Below are 12,003 nucleotides of genomic sequence, written 5' to 3'. Positions count from 1 at the left end.
AATTTTTTTTTTTTTACTATTTTATTAGCAGCTTTAACCGTAATGCAGGCTATGGGACTTTCGCTATGTTACTATTGAGGCTGGTCATATATTATTCCTATGGCAGGCCTGGGAGTCCTCATGAGGCTTCTGGCTACCGTAGAAAGGGGATGGCTCCACCAATTTCGCCATGCGAGAGCCACTGTGCAACATGGAAGGTCAAGGACAGATAGGCCATCAATGTTAGAAACCGGATAAGCGGTGAGGAATTTGGTGTGGAATTTGCCTCAGATTCAGTGCTGAAAAAAAAGCCTTCCATTGACTTCAATAGGTTTTTTTTTCTGCTAGCTTTTTTTCAGCACTGAAATTCCACAACAAATTCTTCACCATTTTTCTCTGTGTGAATGGACCCTTAGACTGAGACTCCACATTGTTGCAGGAGTGGATTGAGCAGAAGGTAGAAGAAGTATAAGAACTTCTTATATATTTCCCATTAGTTTTGTAACCATTCTTGGCTTTGGCTCAAAAAAACGCAACAAAATCTGCAACAAAAAAAGCTGCGATTCCACAATGTGGAGCCTCAGCCTTATAGTCCGCCCTCACATGGACTATTTTCCAGGTTCTGCGTATGGCCACTAAGATACTGACTGTTCTGTTATATATTCTAGTCATGAATTACAGGATCAGATCAAAGGACTAAAACTTTTGTAGCCTTTTTTCCTGGCATAGTGTGTGATATGCTAAGAATGAAATGTGCAATGCAAGCAAATGCACAACCTAAAGCTTCAGCTCCTCAAGGCTACAAATTGCTCACCGAAGTCACGTGACAAGATGTCTAAATAGAGGGGGGCCAGAAGGAATTAGGATTCTACACTAGTCGAAAGGGTTAATTTGCAGAAGCGGCTCGGGCGGCTCAGGCAGTGACCTGACCCTATGAGATAAGTCCAGGGCGCCGCCACTGCTCCACATCACCACGGCCGCCGACCAGCTGCAGCGTGACGTAAACAAGGACACGTTACTATTGGGGCGGGGACACGCTGAGGGCGGGATTGCTGTCACCAATCAGGAAGCAGGATTATCTGTCCGGCCGGTGCAGCTGACAAGACCTGAGAGGGTGCAGACACCGGGGGCCGCGGGGCCCTGACCTGGAAACCATCGGGCCCTGCTGTCTGAGGAGGGGGCACGGCACAGGATGGCAGACAGCGGGCCCCGGTATCCGCCCCTGCTCGGGATGAACATGTCACGGGCAGAAGCGAGGCAGCTGCTGTGTCCGGACGGGAGCCCGTGGATCTGGCGGCTGCTGGAGCAGTGTGTGCAGGATGTATGGGAGTACTGGAGCGTGCTCATAGGACTGCTCTCTATCGGCTGCTTCCTGTTTGCTGCACTGCCGTAAGTGCTGCTTGTGTTGTTTGTATTGTGTCCAGTGGTGCCAGGCAGGCATGGAGCTGTGGTGGCTGCAGTGCCAGTGTCAGGGCTGGGCATGTTATAGGCTGATGGGGATGATGTGTCATTTCTGTACTGCATTCTGTATGCTGGGACTCTAATAATATAATATGTTCACATCTGCAGGTTCTGCTATAAATGTATAACCTTTGGCACAGCCTCAGATATTGGCACAATAGTCATAGGTGAACCCATATACTTGCCAACCTCTCCCAGATGCCAAGGAGACTCCTGCACAAAGCTGTGCATTATATAAATTGGTGCACATTTCTCCAGCCCCTCAGAGCACCTCCGCCAGACCCTCACTCACATTATATGTGGCTACTTCATAAGCTGGTCACCTAAGAGTTGTGTCTGGTATTTTCATGTCCACTTCTCAAGAAGGGCTGTTGCTATAAACTTTCTTTGCACTGGATCTCCCAGAAGCTGAAGTATAGTGAAGCCCTATGGACCTCTTAGCCTTATTATGTTTTTTTTTTTTTTTTTTTTTTGTTTGTTTGTGCCATGTAAGGCCTCATTCACATCTGTGTCGGTAGTCTGTTCGGGGGAGTCCTCATGGGTACCCCCGCCCCCCCATTGGCCTGCCAAACGCATTGGCAAGCTCTGTTCAGTGAAAGCACATGGATCACCATAGACTAAAACTGGGCACCATAAACTAAAATGGGGTCTGTGTGCTTGCCGCGAGATCTCCGCAGGGAACACTCAGACAGAAAAGTACTTCAAAATCTATTCGTGCGGAGAGCACATGGACCCCATTATAGTCTATGGGGTCCATTTGCTTTCACTCCGCTTGCCGATGCGTTTGGGGGTCCCCATGCGGAATCTCTGAACAGATTACCAAATGCAGATGTGAACCAAGGGTAAAGTTGTACAACACATTATCTTTTTTAGTGTTCTTTCAATTCTTCGTGGAGCCACAATGCTTGATATTGTGACTTACTGTGGTTTATCTGCTTACTATAGAGAACAGCTTTCTGGAGTTAGAAATTTGTTGGCCCAAGGTGTCCATGTCTGTGCTCGCATTGGTATGTGCCCCCCCCCCCTCTGTGCACGTTTGTCGCAGAATGGAATACAGAAGGAACAGTGAGGTGCAAGAGCGGCCCAAGCATCAAAGATTCATCACATTTATACCAGGAAACTGGCATAGATGGGTCAGTAAATCCCCATAAAGGGTGTATGTTCTGCCTGGTGCCCACTGTACTCTCTGTACCCCAGGCAGTTTTTTGTTTTGTTTTTTTTCCTACAAGTGACCATTCCAGGTCTTAACCAGGGCAGGGTAATCTTAGGTTCATATTTGCCGCAGATTCTGCCTAAAATCCGCAGAGAGAAAAGTCTTGCAAAGAGGACTTTTCTATCCACCTGTTTCAATATAAAACCAGTGGACCCTGCTATAGTCTATGGGGCCCTCAGGTAACTGCTGAGGGAGTGTTCACACTTGCGCTGCTGTCCTCCCTTTGTGACTGCAGGAAAACTGCTTAGGGACGGCTTGCATATGGTCAGTTTAAAAACCCATTGATCTCAGTGGGTTTTTAGAGGAAACTGCCAGTGTCCATATGCAGCCCCTCTGGCATGAAACCGCTTTTTTTTTTTTTTTTTTTTTTTGCACGGACACAAAGTCCTGCATGTCTGACTCTGTGTCCGTGCAAAAAAAAAAAAAAAAAAATAGTGTTTCACAGTGGAGAGGCTGCATGTGGACACCGGCGGTTTGCTTTAAAAACCCATTGAAATGAATGGGTTTTTAAACTGACCATATGCAAGCCGTCCCTAGGCAGTTTTTCTTAAATTTCGGAGGAATCACAAAGGGCGGACAGCAGTGGAAGAGTGAACGCTCCCTAAAAGCTGACCGCTTGTGTGAACCTAGCGACATTTTTACTTGCCTCACGCTTAAGTGGCTGTGTATACAACAGTGTTATGTCTTGGCCTGAATTTGTCTGTGTACGTAAAGCTCAGTCAGTTGATGCAGTGAACTACCAATGTCCAGATTGCTGTATTAAGTTCACAGTTTTGTTAGTTTAGTACAGTAGTGAACAGGCTGTTTGGGAGGTCACTGAATCATAACTTACTGATGCAGGGACTCCTATGCACACGGCAGAGTTCAGCCTGGGAAATACATCCCACACACGGGACTGTTTCCTGGACTGAACCTTGTCGTGTACTTGGCACTAACTGAACATTTTTCTTCAATTACATGAGTCAATGATTATTTTAGGACTCTCCCCTTTTTGCGTGCCATGGCACAGTTTTCAGTTATTTACAGATCAGCGATTCTAAGTGGACAGGACAGTGTACAGTTAGTGATAGTCTTTAGCCAATGGCCATGTTAGACCATATCGATTAATCAAGATGACTTTTAGTTTTGGTTATTTTGTGTTTAGTTGCCCAGCCCTACTTGTAACTAATAAAACATCAGTAAAACTGCTGAAGTTTCTCAGTTTCCTACACCAGTGGACAGTGCAATCTGAATAGTCAAACTTTCTTGGGATGGGATAAAAGAAGTTCTTACTTTCTCATCGATGAGCAGCAGTACCAAGAGTTGTGCTGTCTTGGTATGGCTGATCTGTGGGGGTCCATCATGTCAAACACATGCATATCTAATATTGATAGCCTATCCTTAGGCTATCAATACTAAAAACTGTGTAACTCTTTTCTAGAAATACTCAATGAATAATTAGATTGTAATAAATCCTGTGGTAGCCAGCATTGTTGTACGCTTTTCATCCATGCACCGTGTGATCGTATCCTTAGAAAGTGAGGTGGCCGTGCAGTGAAACAGTCTTGGAGACTTGAAATTGAACCAAAGCCGTCCAGTGATGTCATCAGAACACCCAAAAATATTTGTTCATTAGCCAGCTAAGTGTGGATGAAAGATTTGCTAGACAGCTAAAATATTATTAAAGTGGTTGGGTATTAACCCTTTAATACAGTTTAACACAATTTAATCTGTTTGCCTTCCCCCTTCAGCCAGCTGTATGTTGCCCACAAGAATGGAAGAGTCGATCAAGCGCTTTCTCTTGGATTTTTGTTATGTTGGTTGGGAGGTGACTTTACAAATTTTGTCGGGTGCTATTTGACCAAACAGCTACCAATCCAGGTACAGTATATCTGTTAGTGTGTACTGAAGATCTTGTATGCGATTAATATTAAGGTGTGAAGGGGTAGAGCTAAGACTTGATATTCATGAATTATCTGCTGCCATGCACTTGAATGGGAGCTGAGCTGTTAAGTGTTGTAGCTGTGAGTGAAGTACAGGGGTCCTGGCTACATGTCGCTGAGGAGCCCTAGCCCGAGAGTCTTTGGCCAACAAGCTACATTACAAGTCATTCACAGTTGGAATGTATTGGGCCTCTCCATTGTATTTTAAGTTGTGTTGAATAAACCTTTTAAACAAGTTAGTGGGTGAGCTTGATCCTTCTGTGCAGATCTGCTGAATATTGTCTGTATTAAAGTCTGGTTTCTGTAAAGGATTATGCAGCAGTATGTGGACATGGCCGCAGCACCTTTCAGAAGCCCTGGGAGAATACAGGCAGCCATTGATAATCGGCCTTCTTTATTTTAAGCTTTGGATTCTCTGTTAATTTCACATCTTACACTTATTTATTTCCAGATTGTTACTGCCATTTTTTATGTCAACATGGATATAATCATGATATCACAGTTTGCCTACTATAAGTTGAAAAACAAGAAGATGAAAGGTAATATATTCGTGTGTGTGTGTACCTGTAAGACGGGGTGGGACCCTATCTCCACGAAAAAGAATATCTGCTGTATCCCTGAATCCCTGTGTGTGTATTGTGGGACTGCAAATATCCAAATGGGAAATCCATTAAAGGGAACTTGTCATCAAACATGCCATCCCTCAGAAGGTCCAAGGCCCACTACAAAAAGTCACATCTTTAGAAAGCTGTTCCATCTTGTAGAACACTGTTGCAGTTGTTTATAAACCATATTTGATGACCAGTTCTCTCTTAAGAAAATGATCCGATTCCTTATATTAAACCATATGTCTACCCAAGTCAGTCTCCAAAATAACCTAACGCTGGTTTCACACCAGCGTCTGGACTTCGTTATCGGGTTTCTGTCTTATGCATGCAGAAGACGGAAACCTGTCATGCCAAGTCCGGCCGTGAGCGCCGGTGAGCATTTTGAGCTCTCCGTGGTGAAACCGGTTCTTTTAAACTGGACACAGTTTGAAAAAACGGTTTCGCCGCGGAGAGCATAAAGCACTCACCGGCGCTCACGGCCGGACACTTTTCAAACCCATTTAAATGAATGGGTTTGAAAGATGCCGGCAGGTTTCCGTCTCCTGCCCTGTTTTGTGCAGGAGACGGAAACCTGCAGAACGGAGACCGGGCGCAGATGTGAACAAGCCCTAACTAGTAATTGTTGTCATGGTACATATATAGTCATGGCAGCCGGCAAAACACTGACTAAAAGTGGATAATCCGCCTCCCTGAAATGGTGAGGAGTTATGGAGGCAGGTGAATGCGTCTGACGTACATGGTTTCTTTTCCGACTTTCCCGTACATGAGTTACGGAAAATGGTTAGAACTGCTGTGATACTTTCTGCTCTTATTTTCCTGTTCCCCTTCACTTTGACAAACTTGCGTTTCACTCTGAAAATCCCTGCAGACTGTAGGTCACATGACTTTTGATTACACATGTTTAAAAAGGTCTATTGAGGCGATGGGGGGAGAGTAAGTAACAAGTGCAGAAGATGGAGGAAGGGGTGGGGGGGTAAGGCTTCATTCGACAGTGTGCGCCGCCCCAAGGTTTTCTAGTGCTTTGTTCCATATCCAATATTTTTAACAGCCTGCTGTATAAATATTAGAACAGCATATCAGAACACACTCGATTGGGTGCATGAAGCCTCAGTCTGATAATAAAACTGCATAGAAGTTTCCTATTATACCTAAAGCACTTTAGTCACATCCACATAGGACAGGACCTCTCCACAATGGTTCTACATGTTTGTGGGTGAGACCTCTTTAGAGCAAATTTGCCTCTACTTCCAGTTTGCAGTGTACAACATCTAGTCTCCAGCCACCAACTAAGAGAGCATTGCACAATACAGTTACTGCTGAAGGGAAAACTGGTAACAATTGCAGAAAATAAGTCCTATAATGGCAAAATATAGTATTACTACTCATGTACACACTGTAGTGTTGATTTGCGGAGAGGTTGGGTGCATTTGAATTCTTCAATAAACTGGTTTATGACTTTTATATTAATTTATATTTCAATTTAGTAAAGGTCATATTACAAATCCTGTTTCACAGGTGAGCAAATAACTCCTATAGACATTGATAACAAGAAAAGTAGGTAAGGTGCCAGCAGCAAATATTTAGGCTATTGCCTATATGGCCAAAAATATATTTGTGAACTGATAAAAATGTATTGCCTATATGGCTCCAGAGACTTGTCTAACTGTAATGTAGTACATATACATTCTTGTATTTTGCTTTGCTTTTTTTCTGATCTAGTTGTTTCTTTATGACATTTATGACCATAATTTAGTTTACAGCTATTTGTTTTTCTATTGTTTATTGTAGGAAGTGGAAGTCTGAAAGGTTTCTGTATAGGTTGGGTGGTTTTATGCATCACTTTGTCCGTTCTACTTCCTAGTCAGCTGCTTCTGAGGAACCTAGAGAGAAATGCTGATGTGGAGATAAACCAGGTAAATGATTTAACCTACAAAAGCAACAAATGGCGAACAATTTACTGTAGGAATGAAAAAGTGGGTATGCTAAATTTCAATGTTTGTATTGCAGCTTGGAGCGAAGTCATATTTTTAAACATAAGATACAAAATAAGGCCAAGTTCACATCTGCGCTTGGGGAGTCTGTTCCCCATTCTGCTTCAAAAATGTGGAGAACTCGCAGGACTCTTTTTTTTTTTTTTTTTTTTTTTTTTTTTTTTTTTTTTTTTCAGGCAGAAACCCAGCGGAACCCATTATTTATTTTTTTTTCTCCATGAAGTTGACTATCCTTAAGATGTGTGGGCTCCAGGCTTTTGGCGCCCCAGATCTTAAAAATGAGGGTGCAGAAATGGATCAGAACTACAGACTTGAATGATGGCAACATGATTGATTTTGCCCTTACTAAATAATGAATGCTTTATGGCATATTCATAGGTCTCTGTGAGGGAAGGGGGGAGTGAACTATTGCATTATTTCGGTGTGTCCATCCCTGTCTGTGAATCCATGAAAATTAGACAGCACATGGATGTTGTTCACGTGCTGTCTGTTTTTCATGGACACAAGGATGTCTAATTTTTTTAGTTTTTCGAGGGTTTTTTTTATATGTACTTGTAATCTAGGGAAAGAGTGATTTTTGAATTTATAGTTTTTTTTTTTTGTTTTTTTTGTTTTTTTCCTTTGCCCACTTAGTGAGCTTGCATTTGAAATCATATATTGCTTGTCCCATAGTCTCACTACTTAACAAGGAAGCCTCAGTAGTTATATACCTGTGACGGGCTTGGGAGCTTTCATAGTTTTAATCATTACTGCAAGGTTCAGTCTTTGTTTTCAACCTTTGCACAATGCCACAACTGCCTCAGGGTGTCGGTGTCCCTCTGGAGTGAAATAAGGGAACAAGTTATTTTGCAACCATCTTAAAAACAAATCTTACCAAGTAACTTGAGGACTTGGTTAGGCTTATCACATGACTTTCCTTCAGTTTGCTAAAGCTGACTTGCTAGCATAGCTTGATGTTCTGTTACTGGTAGGAATCTTTGTACTTGGCTATATTTTATAATTGATTTGAAAGTCTTTGCCACTAGTGGAAATGTTGTCTTATTTATAAGGAAATGTATTTCTTAATTTGCCATTTATTTATTTTCTTAGGATTCTCTTGGGATTACAGAGATGTCCGGTTTTATATGTGGTTATGTTTCTTCTGTTTTTTATTTGGGTTCCCGTTTCCCTCAACTCCATAAAAATGTAAGTATGTGTCTGATCACTTTCCCTTATAGTGGTTGCTGAAATGCTAAGCTGACCAATGCGTTTTTTTTTTGTTTTTCTTTTTCTTTTTAACCAACCCTCACCAAACTCCTCTGAAATCCAACATGCATGCTGCTGCCACCATCAGGGAGTCCATTGGGCTGCCTCTCGTCACATTAGATCGGTTGGCATTTCTTTTAGATAGTTGTAAGGAGCCATAGCCACAGAGTCTACGTATAGCTGCCTCTTATAATGTTCATTAATCCTTCAGAAGCCTTAGTGAAATGTGACTGCAGGTCCTCTGAGCAGTCAGTGGTGATCCCAGCAGTTGGATGCCCCCCATCAGTCCCTTCCTTTTATCCTATGAACAGGCACAAAATATGATTAGTCTTTTTGTCTTGCTGTAATGAACATAGTGTATTCTATAAAGTGCTGGTTAGAGAGAAAAATCAGTAAAATCTAATAAACAGCAGTAGAAAAGACAGCTTTGAATTTCCTTTACTGAAGCACCTGTTTACGTCCTGTTGAGACACTGCAGAGACCATGAGGTGCAGCTGTGGCTTTTTCTGCTTCTTAATGTATTTGCAAAATTAGTAGTGTTTTATAAAGAGTAATGGTTATTTTTTTATTTTTTTTACAGTTTCAGAGGAAATCTACAGAGGGCACATCCTATATGTTATTTGCATTAGCCATGCTTGGAAACTTTACATACGGGTTAAGTCTTGTTTTGAAATTGCCTGCAGTTCGGCACAAGAAGAACCGCTATATACTACACCATTTGCCGTGGCTAATTGGAAGCTTTGGTGTTCTTGTGCTTGACTTTTTTGTATCCTTTCTGGACTCATGCTAGAAGCAAATGTATAACAGGTAGTATTAGAAAATAGTTTCATTTTGCTTACGAACTTGTGCCAGGTGATGCTGTATAGATAGTAAGGACTCCTACCAAAGGTTTACAGTATTTAAAGGGAGTCTACCACCGCCACAATTGCTTCTAAACCAGTTATATGCTGCTGTTGGAGACGGTGGCTCAAAAAACCAGGTCCAAATTCAGTCTTTCTGTTACTCTGCTAGTGTGCTCAGGGCTGTGGCTGTCCCTGCCAGAGCACTCATTTATTTATTTTTTCCTGTTTGCCACCCAGTGCTGCCTTTTCAGAATAAAATTGACAGGTCCAAATGTGCAGCAACCACAAGTAAAAACATTGTCCAGAAGATTGTCATTGGTTTTTGGGCAGGACATCAGAGCTGCAGTATTTCTCAAGCTTACAGCATCATAGCTCACTTAGATTCTGTAAGCTTACTTCACACAAGCTACAGTTGTGCTGGGGAATTCAACTGATAGACTGCGATTCTTACAGCTGCATGAAAGATCTCTATTCATGGTAATACTCGCATAAGCAGTAAAGTTTGTCACCCGAGAATACACCCCTCCAATTTTGCCACCCGTGTCACTTTCCAAATCTGGAGCGTGGCAAGGACATAAATATGCCTGAAATCTATGCCACTAACAAGCTGGTGTAAATTACTGAGTAGGTCCACGGCCCCTTGGAGGATGTGTCTGACTTAGGAGCAGGTGCATGGCTATAGAGCAGGGGTAGGCAACCGTTGGCACTCCAGCTGTTATAAAACTACAACTCCCAACATGCATACTTGTTCTGCTGTTCTTGGAACGCCCATGGAAGTGAATGTTGCGAGTTGTAGTTTCACAGCAGCTGGAGTGCCGAAGGTTGCTATAGGGTATGCAGACACTACCAGAACTAGGGCCCCAAAGCTATCTCGGACACATAAAATATACCAATACTGTAAACATCTAGGTAGGGCCCATTACATATTTTGCACTGAGGTCTAAGCTATTCAGGTTACGGCTTTGCTTAGGAGTCATGTACCTTATGAATTAACTTAATCCACCGCTGGCACTAAAGATATGAAGACTCAGTGAAAACGCTGGTCTTCATGAATTTTCATAGTTTACAGCTGACCTTAGCTGGTGGCAATATATCATATAGCCTTAGCTTTTTGTATGTAAAGCATGCTGTATTTTTCAATTTCCTTAACTCTAATAAAAACAGATGACTGCACAATTCATTATCTATCGAAAGCGCAAGACCACGCAGTCTAACCTATTGGCACTAGAAGTGGAGCCATTGCTTGTGGAAGAAGAAGAAAACTGATCTCAGACCAACCTTCTCTCACTTTTCTACATATATTTTGGTTTACATTTTTTATTTGCTTGAAATCTTCTTTTCAGGAAGAGTCTTAGAATTCCATATTTTCAAGGGATCAAAGTTTTAATTGAACTATCACTTTTTGTTTAATGAGAATATTGTTTCTTTATTACATGTAGAAACCCAAACTACTTGTTGCCATAATCCTTGCTGCATTATGTAAAAGCACTGTACTTTTAATTTATTTCTGTAGTCTCAAGGTGCTTTTTTTTTTTTTTTTTCATTTCAATACAGTATTATGCTTTCAGTGGGACCGTATACACTTCAATAAACCAAGGATCCATGTGAGAAGAACTGGAGCCAGGAAAACTTGATTTCCTCAGACTAAACACTTAAAGGGGTTGTCCAGTTACTGACAAATGTTTGCAGAATGGAAAGTTAAGTTATACAGTTTTCCAATATGGATTTTGTATTAACAGTAAGCAGAGATCCAGAAAACCACATGGAACTGATAGAGATTATATTGGAAAATTGTATAACTTTTCATTATACAACCAATAACATTTGTCTGTCAATAATTGTCTGATACTACTTGTCTGATCCCTTTAAGAACACTTGGACCAACATCCATTTATTTTTGTCTTTTAATTTATTTATTTTTTACTTGGAGAGTAAAACAGCAGCTGTGTGAACACACATTAAAGAGGACCTTTCATCAGATTGGGCACAGGCAGTTCTATATACTGCTGACAGAGCTGAATTCAGCGCACTGTCGGCTTTCCCGATCTGTGCCCTGGGTAAAGCGCTATCGGTTCCGGTACCGTAGTGCTTTACAGTCAGAAAGGCGTTCCTGACACTCTGTCAGGAACGTCCTTCTGCCCAGCAGCACCTATCGCACTGTACAGTGTGAGCGGGGAGGAACGCCCCCTCCCCTCCTAATACTCGTCTATGGACGAGCACTGTGAGCAAAGGGAGGGGGCGTTCCTCCCCGCTCCACAGCACAGCGCGATAGGCGCTACTGGGCAGAAGGACGTTCCTGACCGTGTCAGAAACGCCCTTCTGACTGTAAAGTGCTATGGAACCGGGACCGATAGCGCTTTACCCAGGGCACAGATCGGGAACGCCGATAGTGCGCTGAATTCGGCACACAGTTAGCTTTCCAGCAGTATATGGAACTGCCTGTGCCTAATCTGATAAAAGGTCCTCTTTAAGAAAGTTGGTTGAATGGTTAGACTCAAATTTAGCAAGTGGTTGGTGTACAGTTTGATCAATTATATTTTCTCGGTGTGAAGCCAAACCCCATCTATCACTAGCTGTTCTGGAATTAATAGTTGTCTATTGTTAGTTTTTTTTTTTTTCCCCACAAAAATTTAGTTAAGTCTTGAAGTTGACTTGGTGAATGGAGTAGTAGTGCACATGCAGGGACTACTGCTGTGGGACTGATGTAGCACTCTTCTAAATGATTGGAGCTGTGACCAGACA

The 12,003-nt window shown here is 42.2% G+C and overlaps 1 protein-coding gene across 1 annotated transcript; it reads left to right on the top strand.

Annotated features, from left to right (window-relative positions):
- Positions 1-1,061: 1,061 nt before the first annotated feature.
- On the top strand, positions 1,062-10,758 carry LOC142196747 (lysosomal amino acid transporter 1 homolog). Its single transcript, XM_075266722.1, has 7 exons — positions 1,062-1,368; positions 4,384-4,513; positions 5,027-5,114; positions 6,972-7,096; positions 8,264-8,359; positions 9,000-9,185; positions 10,426-10,758. The coding sequence occupies exons 1-7, from the start codon at positions 1,172-1,174 to the stop codon at positions 10,525-10,527; spliced, it is 924 nt and encodes a 307-aa protein (XP_075122823.1). The 5' UTR covers positions 1,062-1,171; the 3' UTR covers positions 10,528-10,758.
- The last annotated feature ends 1,245 nt before the right edge of the window (positions 10,759-12,003 follow it).

Source organism: Leptodactylus fuscus, chromosome 3 (assembly GCF_031893055.1).
Source record: "Leptodactylus fuscus isolate aLepFus1 chromosome 3, aLepFus1.hap2, whole genome shotgun sequence".
In the NCBI taxonomy this organism is placed as follows: domain Eukaryota; kingdom Metazoa; phylum Chordata; class Amphibia; order Anura; family Leptodactylidae; genus Leptodactylus; species Leptodactylus fuscus.
The sequence above is the reverse complement of the archived record's forward strand: the minus strand, read 5'-3'. Positions and strand labels throughout refer to the sequence as shown.